General features: G+C 42.0%; 1 protein-coding gene across 1 annotated transcript in view; it reads left to right on the top strand.

Moving 5' to 3' along the window:
* The window catches only part of efnb3b (ephrin-B3b), a 141734-nt gene that overhangs the window by 60090 nt on the left and 62183 nt on the right, over positions 1–19461 (top strand). Inside the window, exon 2 of the mRNA XM_041778794.1 lies at positions 8748–9037. Within this exon, the coding sequence (XP_041634728.1) occupies positions 8748–9037 (290 nt within the window). The remainder of the gene's footprint in view (positions 1–8747; positions 9038–19461) is intronic.

The following is a 19461-nucleotide window of genomic DNA, read 5'->3' on the forward strand; positions in this document are numbered from 1 at the left end:
ATCTAAGGCGCTCTGGATTAAACGATTTAATACTCTTAGTCAGATATAGGACAAAAAGGTTTATAAAAACATGAGGACAGACCTAATTCAGTAATATTTCATTAGATGGCCTCACACACTGATACAGCTACAGATCATAATGGCTTTTTTGAAGCAAGGCCTCAAGTTCAGCCAGCAAAACGAGCTTCAAACACTCTTGTACCAGCACTGAAAAAGCCCTTTCGATAACAGAAGCGATCAAAGATGAGGTCAAGATGAAAGAAGGCAACATGAGTAAAATTTAAAAGCTCCTGAATCTTTTATTGTAAAGCATCAGATGGAGCAGCAGGCTGGAGATGTAGGTGAGACGTGCTGAGTGCAACAGGTCAATATGATTGAGCTCCGCTTCCTACGAATTCTGTGTCGGAGACAGATTGTGCATAACCTGGATTCATGTTAGATAGACTCCCAGCCATATGTTTTACATTATATATTGTTGGTGTTTCTTGGTTTCGCAGCATATAGGAGGACTGATTGCTGCAGCAGAGCGGTGGAAAGTGATAGCATATGCAGTCTCATTTCTGTGTGGGTGCAAAAAATCTTCTTCATAGCGAGTGATTTAATCCAGCACTGAGGCTTGGAATAATATTTGTCTAAAAGTAGGTAAAACAGTCAGTCAGTGAGACAATTTTTACATCTCATGCTCAAAATACTTGTTAAAAAGCTCATTCAGGAAAGGAAAGCAGCATTAATTGGGATAAGGTAAATTATGCTGCAGAATTTGAGCTTAAAGGTGAGGTTTAAAGATCCCATGTGGACTCAAATGACATGTAGAAAATGGGCGTTTTCCGCTTTGTGTGAATGTGTTTGCTCATTGTGGCATTCTTTGGAAAGCACCTCTCCAGTAAATGAGGCCCAGCGGATTAACTTTAGACAGCTACTAGATGGCCTGCAGGTGTTGCAGCTCAGCGTGCTGGTGAGTGCGCACACGCTTTGCACTGCAGAGCGTGCATTCCTCCCGCAGCCGATCGGTTTGCCTCTCTTTTAGCGTGCGTGCTCCCCTGCCGTGCGTCTGACAGCGTGTGTACATTAAAAGGGGGGGTGCACTCAGACGCCTGTGAGTGTGATTACGCTGTGTATACCATGAGATTAGTGCAGACAGCTTTATGCGCAAGGCCCGCCATAAATCTCCCCACCACAGACCTGAATACCGCCATCGTTTATTATTCCCTAATAGATCGGTCCTTTGCTGTCTCTCCTCGGCTTCCCGCTCACACCAGGTTGTGGTTAGCTCAAGGACAAAACCCCCACAGCTGATAGAGGAGGTCAAAGTTGATGTGGAGTTTCGAGTAAATCCTCCACGCTGATTTCAATTTCGGTTTATTTTGTGCTCCCTGCCAACTTCAGTGTCCTTCCCTCTCCCTTTTCTTAATCCTCCTTCTGTTTGTTTTCTGCACTTGAGTATAATTTTCCACACTCTTTCTGTTGCAATCTGTCCCACTTCTTGCTCTCTCTTTGTCCTTATGTGTTTGTTTTATCACTTTAAATCCCACCTCTGTTTTCTCTCTTTCGGCTCTTTTCTCTCCTCCATTTATTGGATTTCTCTCTCACGGACTCAGCGGTCCCTCTTGTCTGCCCTCCCTCATCCCTGCCCTTCATATTCTCATGTTCACACAGACATACACTCGCACACACACCCTCCCTTGTCTCCCCTCTGCCGCCAGCTGCACCTGTGTGCCCGGGCTTCGGTCCGGACATGGCTCGGGTTGCCGCTGTGGAATCTGGGAAATGTTTGAGCTGTCCGATATGCCGCCCAGAGCAGGTACAACGGCAGACAACATGCAGATGGACACAAGAAACACACACGCAGGTCACAGAAAAAGCATGCACAGCATCTGGGCTGCAAATACAGCCGTTTAAATCTCTTGCATAACAACCACTTTTTGCTTTTTTAAAATTCTGTTGGGAATTGGATACAAGAAAACATCTTTCAGGGGTTTTAGTGTCAACATTTACAGCAGTATTGAGTTGGGGAGTAGATCAGGGGGAATGGAGGGTAAAAAGAAGGAGGTGTAAAGGGTCGGCGGGGGAGGTCACAGAGGCTGACACTTGAGTCTTCTCAGCTCAGCTCAAGGGTCGTGGCGGAGCAACGCTTGGGTTGAGAAAATGATGTTTCTGCCCTCATAAAAGAGCTGCGGAGAAGAAAAGGGAGGAAAGCTCCTCCCTCCTACTACCCCCCCCTTAGTGTCACCTCTGGCCCACTCCAACCCCCCACGCCATGTTTCAAAGTGTGGCCACATGAATGAATCTATTGTCAACGGCTGAGAAAAAGGGAAGGAGGGAGAGGGAGAGAGTGGACAGCAAAAGAGATGAGGAGAAAAAAAAACACACACACAGACACTCAGACAGGGACTCTCTCTACACCAAAAAGGAGAGAGTAAAGGGAAAACGTAGTAGTGCCAAAGGCTGTGTCTGAATGGGATGATTTATTTAGATGTGGTCACAGATGAACTCTATAAAAATGTTTATAAGTCCACCTCACTCCACTTTTCTCTCCTCTCTTCTCCACTGAAGCAGCAAACCTGACCGTGTGGCTCTCAGAGTATCCAGAGCTTTTAAACACTGCTCTGTTACAGTGGATTTAATACAGAAAACAATATCTGAGGGGGTGTGTATCCCCATGTTGGATGTTTGAAAACAGGCTGGGATCATTTACCCAGTCTGTATGTTTACAAGCAGGAAGGAAAAGTTGGTTTATCGTTAGTCCTCCTGCATGCATGTTAGGCTGACTGACATTATAAACTGAATTTCTTATCTAACAAATCTGCATGCATGGTCATGTGCACAAGCTGGTGCAAAGAGTTCATCACATGGCCTTGTGTGCCACAACCTGAGGATGGAGGGGCTCAACAGCATTTCTTTAGTCCTGGCCTTCTGATAGGCCCAGAGAACGCCATTGGCTTTCAGGGGCTTGTGGCAACCCTACTACCCATCCGGACAGTAACCCAGGCCGTGTTGACTCCCCACACTCTCCTCTTACTGTGCTGTAAAGGTGCAGACTGCTTTATCATCAACAGATGATTTTCCCATGCCCCAAGGGCATCCAGAGCACGGCCTGGGTTGTGCCTATCCCTCTTCCATGGTGCCCTCAGATGGGCTTACTCCCTATTAGAGGCTTTATTTTCTCCTCAGTTATTGGCCTGAACATGCTTAAAAGTTCTACACAGTATGGTACAGTTGTGCCAAAACTGGACTTGGTATTTTGTGCTCTGCTCTGACTTTGCCCTGGCAGCAGAACAGCATAAATGCAAACCATTGAAAACGCTGGGTTGTTGTCTGCCTTTGGTTATCATCCATCCAGTGACAATTTCTAGCTCCTCTTGGGGGATTCTGGGGCGTTCAAGGCCAGGTGGGATTTATACTCCCTCTGGTGAATTCTGTGTCCGCTCTGTGGTCTCCTCCTGGCTGAAGACCTCCACAGGGAGGCGACCAGGAGGCATCCTGATCATAGTCCTGAACCACCTCAACTGACTCCTTTCAATGTGAAGGAGCAGTGGCTCCACCCTTGGCCGCTTGAGTTCCTCACTCCGCGTCTAAGGCTGAGCCCAGACATCCACCTGAGGAATCTAATATCGACCACGTTTCCACAGTCTCACACTTTCGGGCAATACCCGAAGCTCATGACTATCAGTTCAGGTTGGAGCAAATCTTGACTGTCACTCTTATGGTCCATTCCACCATCAGTCATCAACACGACTCCAAGATACTTGAACTCCTTCACTTGGGGCAAAGATTTACCTCCCCTTTGCATGGTATTTGCAGCCATGTTTCCCTACTTTGATGTACACCCAACAGCTAACTTGCTAGCACGGTCGTAGCTTCCCCTATCACAGCAGTCAGGCATGCATTGTCATAAATTGATCCTCCCCTGGCACATGTAAACTGGGACAAGGACAGCTGACTAGTTAAACATCCTAATGGATATGTAACCGCAGTACAACTTAACTGTGCATGCAGACATGCTATGAATGGTGTCAGTGTTGCAGGTAGAAGAGGAAAAGATGTGAATTGTGGGATAAATACACACTATCTTCATCCCTCTATCACATGATTGGATTGTAACAAGGTCTCTCTACCCTGTCCTGTTTACAGCGCACACACTCAAGCAATCATTCACTTATACACACTGGGTTAACTGGGGTTAACTCGGCAAATCTAACACCCTGAACATGGCGCATATCAGTAAAATTGAGTTCTGTTGCAGCGATGTGCAGGAATACACTCCTTCTCTTGTCTTTCTGTATGTTTTAAGGTCATTCAGTGGAGCGCCCCCCCCTCCTTTGTGTCTGCTTTGCTTGTACTCCACCTTTCTTTGTTGTTGCCACATACCCTCCCTGACATGTTCAATATCTTTTTCCACCCCCCTCCCCAGCTTCACTGATTTCTCCTTCTTTCTATCTTTCTTTTTCGAGCAGTGCACCTGCCCCATGGCATTTTACCTCAGCAGTCATCTCGTCCTGTGTGTGAGCTGCTCTGCCATTCTGCATTGCAGCTCAACTGTGACTCAGGGTACCATCAGATACCACTCAGAGAATGCGTCATGCAGGAAGCAAAAGGTGCTTGTTTTTAGAAATGTGTGTGCGCTTGTAGGCATGTGCAGCTGGGTGTGCGTGCATGGCTGTCAGCGTTCATGTTTAGGGAAAACTAAACTGGTGTGTTTGGATGTGGGTGGATGTGTTTGGGCAAACCTTTTGTGTTTAGCAGGAGGGCATTTGTATGGGGCTGTGTGAGTGTCTATGTTTGTGTGTGTTGAATAGATTTTTCTGTTTAGGATTTGGAACAGAAGCCCCAGGAACCACCGCCATGTTTACAGTTCATACTCTATAAATGGTGTGAGTGGCTGTGCTCGCCTGTCTGAGGCCGACAGGAAGGTGAAATATGTGTGTCTGTGTGTGTGCGTACGTGTTGAGTGAAGCTGAGTGCCTACCTCTCCAGCCTAAGTATTGCCTGATAACCCCGAGTGACCTGGGTAATGAGAAGTGGAACAGTGACTTCCCAGCAGGCCTCTAGGCCTGCCTCAGCTAAAGCTTTTCTGCCGTTAAGACTGCTTTCTCAAGTTCCCCTCTGGTGTACGCCGGCAGCCAAAACACCAACAGATAAGACTTACATCTCAATTTGCACAGGTGTAATGCTGTTAGCGTGGAGGGCGAAGAGATAGTTGACTGCAAGGAAGTTTGGGGGGCTGTAGTCAGAAAGATGCAGGTAACAACAAATGAATCTTTCTAGAAATGCAGCGAAAAGAATGATCATTATCCTCGTCACATGTTGTTTCTTTTAGAAAGCAAGCTCTCTCCATCGCTCTAATTATAACTGGCAAATATTTGTCTGCCAAACATTTGCTTCATGTAAGCCTTTTATCTCATCTGAAATGTAGCCATGCTAACAATGTGGCTCTCAAGATGACAATGATTAGTTGTCCTGTGCTTTGCTGTGTAACACACCACAACTCTTAACTACACCATCAAAACTACTGTAACTACTGCGACTATTGTAAGAATTCACTAAAGTAGAAATTCAAGAATTGTTCTACAAATCTAGTCAGGTAAAAGTAAAAGTATTGAAAGTTTAGTTAAAGTACTGAGAGCTGAGTTTTACAGGAAAATATTGGCAATAAAAACATGAGAATAATAATCTCCAACTAGGCTCTTCAGGTAAAGTCACATCTTTAAAATAAAGCATCTGTTTTTGGATGTAACTTAGAACCAGTCTCCCACGGTGTGTGACTGACGGTCGTGTACGTCAAGTACTGAGTAGCTACTATACACACCAGTTCACTCCACATTCACACAGTGATGGCAGAGGTTGCTATGGAGAACTGGCCATCATTAGCTAACCCCATTCATACAAACCCACACCCACTTACACTATGAAGCAGAGGGAGAGAACCAGGCTGAAATATCTAGCCTTAGGACGCATTGACATGTGACTGAAGGAATCCAAAACTTGCGGGACTACTGTAACCTGACACGCCAGAAAACCTTCGATAGACAGCATTTGGGAAAGGGCAGAGCCTTTGAAGAAAAAAAAACTCAGAGAGTGATGGGATGAATGATCTGTCTGTCACATCTTTACGGGCCATTGAGAGCAACAAAACACATGCCGTAGCCGCTACCGAGGAGTAAACTCCATAGAGAACTGTATAACACGAATCATGGCGACTGTAGACATGTCGGCACACGACATCCACGCTAATGTCTTCCCGCCATAATTGCACTGGTCTCTTGTTGCTGCTTGTTTACATCACAACTCCGCCACGCCCGAAAGTACTGCCCCTCGTCGCTGATTGGTCCTGTCACTTTCTAACCGGGCCCAGACGGTTCAGATGGGAGCTTTGCAAGATGGATACGCCAGTGAGAAACACGGAAACGGATGTATCCATCTGCTTTACAAGGTCAATAGAATGATTATTAGATTAGATTGTTTTGCAAATCATTCAGCCCTAGTCTGAAGTGGGCGGGGTTAGCTCTGAGCTGGGGCTTTACTTACACTTTCATGAAAATAGACTTCATTATAGTGTTTGTTCTTTGTATCACTGTGTGATAAATGTAAGTACTTGTAAACAGTATCAGGTCACTGATGATGGTATTAAAGAGGCTTCTCATATAAAGATAAAGTGACATGCAGGAAAAATAAAAACCAGTGTTTTCATGAGCCCGACTCTGCCTAGGGATTAATGAGAGAATAAATGAATCAAAGTACACTCAAATTAAAATTTGGTTCTTTTATTTTGGGTTGAAAACACTTCAGTAGCAGTCTAGCTCTTTTAAAGAACTACAGTGTTGAATTTCCACTCTTGTTTCTTGATTTGCAAAGCCATGACCAATTAGGATTCCTTGAAAATAAAAGTTACGTTGAATTCATTAAAACAAAAATCAAACTGGACACTTTTGTTCCGCTCACAGTTGTGTGATTATGAGCGTGAAATTCCGTCAGCGTTCCAGTAAAGCTTAAAGACAATAGTAATTGTTTCTTTCACAAAGGGAAGTGTTGCTAATGTGACAGCAGCAGGATTCAAACACCAGAGTTACACAACATCATTTCTCGCTCTGTTTATGTGTTGTGATCTTGTATTGTTGATTTTTTAATGGTCAAACAGTTGTCTGACAGCAGAACAGAGAGAATAATTAAGCAGGTTTGAGTGCTGTGACTCCCGAGTGTTCACGTGGATTTGCTGGAAAGAGAAAAAGCGCCTCAGTTGGGGAGTCGCCCAAACGGCGTCTTCACATTAGAGACGTTTGCATCCTCCCACTTTACATCAAAGTGTCATTTCTGAGAGGATGCTAACAGTGGAGAAAATCCAGAAACTCTCCTCCTTTTTTTTATCTTTTACTTCTCTAAACACTTATCTCCGTTTGTGGTGACATTTGTTTTAACCTGAGATAAAGTTGCTATGAGCGTGCACAGACTACTTTCTGGTTTCCCGCTGTCAGCAAAGCATGCTAGCTTGGAGAGTTAAAGTCATCACAGGCCTCAGGACCTAAGTTGATAACTCACAGTATTTGGCCTTATCAGTTAGAGATGGCCCTGCGCTGTGAGGGGAATAACAGTGTCTGAGTCATTTGTCGAGTTTATGCCCCTCTGACTGCTGCGTTTCATGTTCTGTGCTCTGGAAAGCCCTCTGAAAGCCCACAGTGGGCCCACCAGTCCTCCAAACCCATACTAGAGAAGCACTTTTCATGTCTACCTCCGGCTGCTTTTACACCAGAATTTATCTGAGATTTCAGGAGGAATCCGAGTCGTTTTTTTTATCTCTGGAAAGCTTTTAAACTCAGAGGTGTTCACCAAAAGCTGCGTTAAATCTACCGTAATCATGACAATAAACCATATGAGTGCACGTTTTTGTTGAATGGTGACAAACAGTTGCATTTGAATCCTCGCTCTGAAGATCTTCAATAAATGACAGGTGTCAAATCGTCCGCTAAGCCGTAAACACACTGCACATCATTTATATCAGAAGTGGATGAGAGACTTACATCAAAACAGCTCATTTGCAAACTAATTAACTGCGTGTACCTGAGATTTGGCAGTGGCAGCTCGGTCCTGCTGATCTGCAGCAGTACTTTTCTGTCTCTTCTTTCCTCTGTGGACCTGCCTTAGTTCTGGCTTCAGACAATAAGTGCTGCAAGAAAATTTGCATTTCAAATGAAAAAGTTGAAAAAGTTGGATTTGTTGCAGCTGGTTGTTGACAGGATTTCAAATTAATTTCTCACGTGCACGTCGGCATTTGTCTGCAGCATGCTTTGTTTTAGATCCGTTTGGCCTTGAGCAAACTTGAGGCTTTTAATTTAAAGGCAGTCGAGCTCCTGCTCCGACACTTTTGAGAGTGAGTTTGCAGTTTGTTTTGTTCCAAAGTGTCGAGGATTTATGCCTGAACTGGAGGTCATTTCTGAGTAGCTCACTGGGAAAAGCATATATTAATGTTTTTCTTTAACTCAGTCCCGATTGGCTGTGATGCAGTGCTTATTTTTCTCTTGTGGATCATCAACAGGTGGTCATATTTCCCTGATTTTTTCTGGGTTCAACAGGGGATTGTGTGGTAAAAATTTAATTCTGCAGTGTCTCTGTTAGGCACCTGTTCGCTGTTAAGGAGAGAAAAGAGAAAGAAAGAAGAAGGAGAAATAAAAGGTCCCATCTGTTCCTCGTTCAGAAACAAGGACATGTGGCTGTTTACTTTAATTAATGATCCTTTTTCTCTGTTTTCTTCGCAGATTCAGGGACGATAAGGGCTACGTTCTGTACCCTCAGATCGGGGACCGGCTGGACCTCATCTGCCCTCCGCTGGACACGGTCAGGTCCACACCAGAGTACGAGTTCTACAAGCTCTACCTCGTGTCGTCGCGGGAGGAGGCGGACCGCTGCGAGGTGAGCGGCCCGCCGAACATCGTGCTGACCTGCGACGAGCCCACCCGAGAGCGGCGCTTCACCATCAAGTTCCAGGAGTTCTCGCCCAACCTCTGGGGCCACGAGTTCAAGAGCATGCACGACTATTACATCATCGGTAAGTCGAGGAAGAAGAGGGAACAGGGGGGATTAGAGGACGGAGAATGTGTGTGTGGGCTTTACGGGCATGTGTGTTTAGCTTTTATTGCAGTGTGAGTGTGTGAAGGGGGGGTTTGTTATGATTGCATGGCTGATTTCTGATTGTGTCGGAGTGTGTTTGTTTATTTCCATGATGATGGTGATGATTGGGCGGGTGTGTTTTGAGTAATTAGAACTGAGAATTGTGTGTGATCCGGTCCGCAGGCGGATACAATGGAGGACGTACGCTGTAAGAAATGACCAGATGAGCCTCAAGTTTTTAGACATTGTTGCAGATTCCCTTTTTTATTTCTACTTCGACTAAACCAGGAAAACCTCCCTGAGATTAAAATGTTGTTTCCAGTGATCCTTGCCTAGAAAGTAGGAGTAGAAGATGTCTCAAAGTAAAAGCTTGATCTGTTTTTATTGATGATAAAACCAACCATGTTTCAAAAATGCTTTTATTCTCAGTTTGTGTCTGGGGCAGTTACTCTACATGAAAAAAAGGTGCACAGCTGCCTGACCATTACACCAACTTTCCTCAAGATTTTGGAGGGGAATTTGTGCCCCTTCATTCTGTAGATCATTTATCAGGTCAGGCACTGATGGTGCACTAGAAAGCCTGGCTCATAATCTCTGTTCCAACCAAACCATGTCTCTATAGTCCTTGGGGAACAGTCATGATGGATGGAAAGAGCCTTCCACAAACTGTTGCCACAAAGTTGGAAGCATAGCATTGTCTGAAATATCTTGATATGCTGACTCATGAAGATTGGCCTTCACTGCAGATAAGGGGGCTAGAACAAATCCTGAAAACCAGCCCTATACATTATCCCTCCTCCACCAAACTTCACATTTGGACCAGTGCAATAAGGCATGTATTGTTTCCCAGCATCCTCCACTGACCTCCTAGACTCACTGGCAATGTATGTGGTGATGTGAGCGGCCATTTAAACCCACTCATGAAGCTCCCACAGGACAGTTTTTTGCACCTTAATGAATGCTAGTGAAAGTTTAGAACTCTTCAGCTATGGAATCATGGGCGTAGAAAAGGGGGGATAAAGAGTACTGATTACCCGGGCTCACAGTAGGGAGGGGCCTTTATTATTTTCTCATTAATTAGTGTCATTATTGAATCAAAAGCAACAAAATGAATCAGTCAATGGGCTAAAATTTGTATCAACTAGAGTAAAATACAACTCTGGGGGCACCTGCTCCCCCCTCAAAAATGTTCCAGTGGTATAGTCCAGTGCTGCAAAATAATGCAAGTAAATTGAATTTAACCATAGTAAAAATATTGCTCATAAAGAAGGAAATATGGTTCAAAAATGCATTAAAATACATAGATATTTGTAAAAAAGGATGCACCATTTATTGCTTGGCTTGCCAGTTAAGTGGGTCCTTGTGTAATATGCTTTCCAGGGGCCCATAGTCCCTAGCTACGCCACTGTATGGAATCAGCAGAGCTTGGCGACTTTTACACACCACTGACCTCTCTCTGTGATGTTACCTGGTCTTCTGCTTCATGGCTTAGTTGCTATTGTTCCTAAACTCTTCCACTTTCTAATTTCACTCACAGCTGACTGTGGAGTAACCAGAAGGGATGAAATTTAACAACCTGTCTAAATGCAAAGGTGGCGTCCATCACTACACGCTTGAAGTCACCGAGCTCTTCAAAACGACACATTTGTATAACAAATGTTTGCAAATGCAGACTGCACCGCTTTTTTTCTGCACCCGGATTTTTCTCACGTTCTGATTTTAAATGTAAAAAGATCATTTTCTTCACATCCCTACAATAACTTCGACTGTAACTGTAAGGTTTGTCTAATAGCCAGCAAAATAAAGAGCATGTGTGTTTTATTGACATGCATGAAATGTTATATAGTTGAATGCACATTTCAGGAATCCCTGTATAGAATCGGCCTGTATGAACATTTTGAAACCATGAAATTTATGTCACAAAGCTGTGACTGCCTTTGGAGACTGAGGCTTTATTTGAAATATGCACACAGACAGCTGTAAAACAGTAATCAGACTGAATAATCAGGATCTCAGTCAAAATAATCCTGATTATGATTTTTCTATTTGCTTCCAAGTCAGAAAGCCATATGTAGCTTCCTAATAGTTTTTAACATGCTAATAAATATCATCCAATCAGAGCAGCTCATTTAATTCAGACCTTTTTTGTATTTCATTAGTAAAAGGAGCAGCAAACATTTCCCCCACATCAGTTCTGACCTTTTGAACAGACATTAAAAGTTTGGAGATCGAAGATTACGAGTTCCGTTACTTTACTGACTGATGAAGAGGAGCCAGAGTGGGACTGATTCCTAGTCCTGGAGTTTCAGACCAGCCCACTTCAGTTCACAACCTTTAATTGTAAATATATAATGTTAGCCTCACTAGTCTAGAAGTCTGAAATAGAGCAGTAGTCTCTACAATGTTGTTATTCATGGTGCAGTTTAGAATTTCAGTTAAATCAGATTTTTAAACATGTCAGATTATCCTGCACTGCTTCTGACACAAAAACCTTTAAAAATTGTTTTAATGGAATTTTCAAGCCTAAAAAGCTAATTCCACCTCTTAAAATATGTGTGAAAATTAGAGTGATTTCAATTGTTTTGTCTTTAAGGTTTAATTTTTGAGTCTTTTTGCTTTTATTTGAAGAGGACAGGACAGGAGAGTCAGGTTGAAACCTGTGCTGCCTCCTTACAAATGTCTTTCTCTTTCTTTAAATCTAGTCACGTGTTTTTATATAGCGTTAAATCAGTGCGTTTTTCTTGGCACAGATAGAGCAGAACCACACATAATAATCACAAATAATCAGTTTGTATATCAGCGAAAACCACTGACCGGATTCATCAACTTGGGCAGTAGTGTGTTTTGTTTTGTGATGCACATCTGGCACATGGCACTGCTGGCTAACTTGGATTTCAAAATGTATTACTTTTCTCAGCTATAGCTTTCCTTTTCAGCACCACCTTTGCTCCTTTTATTATCCATCTTTATCTCCTTATAATCCCATCCCGTAAGTATGGAACAAATAAACTTGTGTTTTCAGTCAGACATGGAAGGAGGGGCCTTCCCTGTTAGGCCTGTTGTCTGTTTGAGAACATTACTGTGTATAGTGAAACACAGCTCCAGTATAGATCACTATAGCCATCTGTGGGTGCAGCCTGTCTGATGTATTTACTGTTATGGCCTAAATATCATATCCCTGCATATTCCTGCCCTTCACAGTAACTGTATTATATCATAGTATACAAAATTAAAAAGAGATGATGCATTTATGCATATTCAGGTGTTATAATCCCCCTTCTCCCCCTAAAACAAGCCTGTGATGGCAAACTCAACTAATATCTCAGCTTAAGATCACAAGTTTCTGTATTTTTACTGCACAGAGTAATATGTTTCATCTAAACCCTGCTTAGGTGTTTCAAACCAGCATAGTTCCTGATGTGGGCGACTTTTATTGTGAAGAACTTGATGGAGATAGCATGTTTATTATCAGCCACACCGACTACTTTATACAGAGTCCACAGCTGCTTCTCTGGCCTCGTCTAACGCCACAGCCTGCTACCCTGACTCATCAGGAACTTAAAATGAGCATGTCATGAGTTCAAACATGCCGTTAAATAAATGTTATAGCGGTTATTAGATGAATCGCTGCAGTGCTGGGCTAAAGACAAACCAAGACGATCCAATTCAGCATGCAGCCGATGGAGACGCTTTGCAAAGCGAGCTCACTCGCTACTTACAATTGCAATGGATGAGTGGGGGATGTTCAGTTAGTTATCCAGGTAATTGTTAACCTTGCAAAATAGAAGGATACGCCCGTTTCTGTGTTTCTCACTGGTGAATCCATCTTGCAAAGGTACCGTCTGAACAGTTTGGGCCCCGGTTAGAAAGTGATAGGACCAATCAGCGGTGAGGGGCGTGGCAGAGCTGTGACAAGCAAGCAGCAACAAGAGGCCGGTGCAATTATGGCAGAAGACATTAGCGTTGATGCTGCTAAAGCGCCAGTTTTATCAGAACTTGACGAGATTTCTTCTTTAGAAAAAGAACAAAGAACAGCAGTGAGTTGTTTTCTTTTCAAAAACGACAAAAGTCGAGTACTGATGTGACTACTGTCACCATGATTCGCGTTATGCAGTTCTCTATGGATTTACTCCTCGGTAGCGGCGATGACGTTGCGTGTTTTGTTGCTCTGTAAAGATGTAACAGGCAGAACGTTCGTCCAATCACCCTCTGAGTTTTTTTTCCAAAGGCTCTTCCCTTTCGCAAACGCTGTCTATGGAAGGTTTACGAGCAGTGGTGGCTGTTTTGCCTTGCATGTTCACTACAACACAACACATGCATTGCCCATGCCACAAGTACTGTACACTGGCCCTTGTGGCCCTGAAACTAGACTGGCAACCCAGTTATAGGTCATACAGTACGAAGGGAGAGAGCCTAAATAGCCTTGTAAAAAATATTCCAGTGTTTGAGTCTGTGTGTAGTCAAAGAAGACATCCATCACATTGGTACAGTCATGAGTGATGAGTAAAAGCATGAAAATTCATGATGAACCTCAGAGCTTTGTGATTCAGTGTCCAGAGCATGCATCTTTGAAATGAGGCATGCATTAGATAAAACACACTTTGGCTTTTTTGCACAAATCAAAACTATAATGTATTTCCTTTAATTTTTTTGAAGTGTTCACCACTTGTGTGGGATTTTGTATTTAGTAAATGATGGCTACATTGTGCTCCTGTGTTGTTACTTGCTGTGTATATATCATTAGTGTGTCTTTGTCCTGCTCGGCTGCTACGCCGGCCTCAGGCCTGTTTATTGTTACTGCCAGCCTTGCAGTGACCGCAAATGGCGCAGCACAGTTTGTTTTGGTTTATCCAGAAGGTTTGTTTGGAGTTAGGCTGTGAGAAGACCTGATGAGGTCATCAAAGCGAGCCGGGCCAATCGCATGTATTGGACAGAACAATCTGTAAGTAAAGGTCGCGTCAACCGAAACCTGAGGGTTGTTTTTAAATACAGCCTGAGTGCCAGGAGCATTCAACGCTCACAATAGCAAACGTTAAACACACACCAACACAGGTACATGTGAGCACACACTAACACGAATTTCCAATACAAACACAAGCGGTGTAAAAACACCTCAGGAGTGAGGGAGAGTGTGCAGGAAACACAAAGAGACAGAGAGAGAAAGACCCTGTTCGATTCCCATAGCTCTCCTCCCACGCACCTGCAAGCTCTATTCACTCAGGTGTGCAAATGCTCTTTTCACTTCTTTTCATCTGCCGTGCAGGAAAAAAAAAACAACTAAAAAAGATGGAGCGACGAGAGCCAGCAGGAGGAGAAACACTGGGACAGAGAGAGAGAGAATAGAAGATCACCGGAGTATGTGATGTCCCTCATGCCTCTTTGTGTTCTGGATTTGTTCAACAGTTTCAGGTTTTCATAGAAGCCATGTTTGTTTCTTTTCAGCAAGGTGAGGCTCTAGCCATACTTATCTTGGACTCTGCTTTATAATCAACAAAGAAATATTTTCCTCAGATTAGATACGTGGGGCCTGGTAGCATTCAGAGTGCCACCATGGCAGAATGTGAGGGTTGCTTGTGCACACAGGGACCCAACGATGCAGGAATTTGGTCTGATAAGTGCGGGGTAAAATTAATGCAACCTGATACCTGCTGATACGTGCTTCAATGAGTGAAAGATGTTGAATGGCAGCCATAGAAAATGTGCCCATGAAACAGGGGCTTTGAAAACTTGAAATCCAATTATGTGCTTGGAAATCTGTTTTGTTTTTGTAGCATTTTAATGAAGGAGATGCTGCCCTGTATACTTAAGCAGAACATTTCTATGCCTGCATATGTCGCAACCATTGCACGCATTTAGTTGTTTAACCCTTTATTAGTGCTAACATAAAGGAGGATAATATAACAGAGGAAAACATGTCCATGCCGTAGGTCACAGAAACTGTACAGAAACCTCCAAGGGTGCATGTAGTGTGCAAGATCTAACAAAACTTTTCTGTATAATGTTGCAGGTATAAAATGCTGTACCAAACAGTATATTTTCATCCAATCTGACTTCCTAATTTAAAAATAATTGCAGGTTGCAGATTTTGTAAGTTCTAAATGACACAGCTGTACCCTCATGCTCATGCAGGTCTGATTCATTGGAGTGGATATTAAACAAATAATGGACCGGAGAACCCAGCCCCATGTGGACCTCCACTTCTCCCCAGCCCCTGCCCATCTGATCTCTGCACAGCTCTGTTGTTATAATGTTCAGTTGTGTCCTAGGGGACACATGGATTCTATGAATTAATCTTTTTTCGTGGAAAATCTAGATTTTGGCAAATGAAAATCTCTCGAACTTCCTCCACCGCTCCCCCAGAGCTTTGCTCAGCTAAGTTCAGGATGAATTGGTCGGAAACGCTCCGTCAGAATGAGGAACATTTGGATTATTTGTGCACTGGCTATCTAAGCAGATTACAGTTGTTCATATGTAAAGAAAGCAGCATTAGTGCATTAACAGCAGTGGAATAAAAGTCAATGATTAGTGCATGCATTCTTTATTGCATTGCATGTTTTATTGTTCCTTTTAGAACAACGTTTCCCAAGTCTACCTAAGAAAAGCAGAGGGCCCAACGGAAAAGAAAAATTAACACACTGCCACCAAAAATCAACATGGATTCTAACTGTTTCACTGATAAAAGCCTAAAAAAGGCCTATGCATGCTTTTCTTATCCAAAGACCTTTGTATGAACTACTAATACTTGCTGTACTATGCTTTTAGTCGATATTTGCACATCTAATTTTGGCAGCTTCAGAGCAGAGCCGTTCACCCCCCTCTAAGATTATTGGTGCCCCCCTGGGGGGTCCTGGACCCCAGGTTGGGAACTAACGTTTTAGAACACTTAACTCACTTAAGCTTCTTCCTGCAGCCACAGCATGTGTAAATAAGGACACAGCTGCTCCTTAATTTCCGATATCATTTGCTGACAGCTTACTGAACAGGTCAAAAGTCATCTCTATCTTGTGTTTGAAACATTGGACTTTTTGCTATTTCTTTTTCCCTTTCAGTCCATAACACCTCCTTTTACCATAGCCAACATAATGCCATGATCTTCTGTCAACCTGGGTGGGCCTTTATCCGGACTGGGAATAAATTATCCCTAGTTTAAGACTGGAAAAAAGGAAGTTTCAGAATTAATCCCAATAAACAAAATCAATAATATAACCTTTTGTAAATAGGGTAGGTCAGTCAATTTCTGACATGCTTGTTAGACAATTGTTCAGACTTCTACTAGATTACTGAAAAACTCTACTGTCTTTATGTGTTTTTAAAGACAAATACTGTCCTCATATTAATACACAGCACAATAAAGAGGTACAGATGGCAGAGCAGTTATATCATGTCCAATATACGAAGGCGCCTGGATTCAATTTGGTCCTGTTTCCTGTTTCCCACATGTCTCGTCCCCACTTTCTCATCCCCGATTCCACCTCTTTTCACCCATCTTCTCTCTAAAACATAAAGGCATTATCACCTAAAAATCCATCTAAAAAAGCAATCTATAACATTTGTTCTCATACAAATCTGATAAACAACCCCTAAAATATCATGGTGCATTTTTAAAGATGAGTTTACAGCTTACAAATTAACCTCAGGAAGAAAATATTTTTATTGATAATTTCTCCTATTTTTATTTTTTATATATTATTGTTATTATTTTTATTATTTGATTATTACTATTATTATTAATATCATTATTATTTTATTATTACTGTTTTTTTTATTTTATTTTGTTTTTATTATTACTGTTATTATTATTATTATTATCATTTTTGTTGTTACTATTATTATTATTATTATTATTATTATTATTATTATTATTATTATTATTATTACTGTTATTACTATTTATTTATTATTATTATTATTTCTATTATTATTTTATTATTTTATTATTATTATTATTATTATCATTTTTGTTGTTATTGTTATTATTATTATCAATATTGCTTTTATTATTATTATCAAAATCAGAGAATAATGCTTCAAAGTTAAATCACTTGGGCCTAGTTCTGTTTATGTGAGCCACCATCATGCTGTTTATTTTTGCCTATAGTTTCAAAACAACCTCATAATATTCTGTAATATTTCCCCAGGAAGTTTTCATGTATATTCTTAGTTCTGTCTTGCTGGTCTGGCCTGACCTGCTGGTTAAACTACTCAGCACTACCCTCATGATTATCGGTGGAACTTCAACGTTTGGTCTGTAATGAACACAGAGAACAGGCAGACGGCTCCGTCAGCGTGCGAATCAAACACTGAGCATAAATGAGCTTTAGTTTTAGTTGGAGCAGTGGTAGAGTTTCTCTCAATGACAGTTTAATATAGCCTTTTACATTCTGGTTAAACTTGATGCACTTGTTGCTGTGCTTGTTGGCTGGAAATAATGTTCTTAATCTTTAGCAGCTCACCTCCAACACTTGTCCTGTCTTATTAACTAAAACTTTACATTTGTCGCTGCTTTATCTCAGCCAGTTTTAGCTTGTCATCATCCTGTCCTCCTCGTGTATAAACTGACACTGACAAACATTTTGTCTTGACAACTCTTAGACTTGTTTCTTCATATTAAAAATTCATGCAGTTCAAAATTCTGGTGAGGAAAACACACAAGTGCTTCCTGTAAATCACAGAACTCTGCCTTTGGTCTTACGTAATCTCTGAAAAATAGGCTTGAAGCTGGGTAAATCATTCAGACATTTTGTTATGACAAATTGCAGGCATCAGTCAGAATCTGTTGCAAGACGTCTTTATGTGTTGTGTGTCAGGGAAACATGCAATCAGGAGCATACCGGTTCTGCACTTTCACCACAGCGCCTGTTGTTTTAAGGAACTGTCCTAGCTTGTTTTCATCTTTGCAATTCAGCAAGTTATTCAGTGTGACCCGGGTTCAAACATCTCATCTTACATGATTGCACTGATACTGATTATGTGTCAACACACCCAGTCGACCGCTCATTTTGCACAGAATCAGCCAGCAGCGGAGTTCTTCCATCAATAACTAGTTTTTGTGTCTTACATCTGACTTGAACTTGAATTTCATTACACTGCAGTAAAGTAAAAACAGTCATAAAATCCTTCACAAGGCCAAAGCCATGTGCCGAATGTTGCCCTCGTTCTCTATTTTGCACACCTCCTGTTTTTTTGCACTCCAACCTGGCAACTGAAGTGTCCAGAGATAGAAACACCTTTATCTCCGCTCACAGACCAGACTGATCGATTGACAGCTCCAGCCCAATCAATGAGGGCTGCAACACAAGGTCACACACAAACCCACACCCTTTTATCGCACATTTGTGGAGAGGAAGAGTGGGAGAGGTGAAAAGACAGGGGAGAGGCTGATCGGAAAAGAGCATTCGGTCCTGATAACTTATTGATATCGTCACCAGATAGCTTGTGTACATCATTTAGTGTCTTTGATCATTTGCTCCTAATGAAGAATTGTGTGAAGTCTCTCAACAGAGCTTCTGTGTACTTAATGAGGCTGTGAGATAATTAATAACAGTTAATCCTCCTGCTCATTTAGAGCCACGTATCTGCTGCAGCTTGCACACGCTAACCGGCCCTATAGGGAGGACTGCATGCACACGGCTCACAGTGGACTGATTTGTCCCTGAGTGTAGTTACAGTAAATGTATGTATGTGCATGTGTAGAAGGGAACCAATGTATGCACAGGCCTCAGGGAAATCTTGTTTTAATTAACCTATAGCATATAGCGTGATTTAATTTGCTCACTGCAGATCATGCAGACAAACACGGAAAGTAAGCGTGGCGATCTGGAGCCGTTAGATTGTAGAGGAGCAGGAGAGAAAAAGAGTGGAGGTTAATTTCAAAGTTAAACCCATTACAGATTACCAGTAACTTGCTTTAAATCCACATTCCCATCACACCAAAAAGGGTTTCTGCTCGTTCGTCTTCATTCTCATCAAAAAGCTTGATTTCTGCAGAGAGTAGCATTTGTTGCGAGCAATCTGTGATAATAAAATCAACATTTCTCCTCAAAAAAAATGGCAGACGCAAATATCAATAGTCGGGATGCTTACGTATTTGCTGCATATCTCCTCTTTCACTCTTTGAGCTATACTCATCATTTAAATATTCTTTTCAGCTCTTTTAGGACACGATGGCTATGACTTTTCTTATTTCTAACTTTTATCATTTTGAAAATATTTAACTTTTTCTGCAAGATTTTTATGCCTTTTAACTATTTATGCTATTAATATGCTATTTCCAGCTATTTTCAGCTATTTGGCTATTTTATGCTGTTTTCAGAGATTATTTTATGCTATTTTTATAGAGTTTTTATACTATTTTTAGCTATT

Source organism: Cheilinus undulatus, linkage group 22 (assembly GCF_018320785.1).
Source record: "Cheilinus undulatus linkage group 22, ASM1832078v1, whole genome shotgun sequence".
NCBI classification, from domain to species: domain Eukaryota; kingdom Metazoa; phylum Chordata; class Actinopteri; order Labriformes; family Labridae; genus Cheilinus; species Cheilinus undulatus.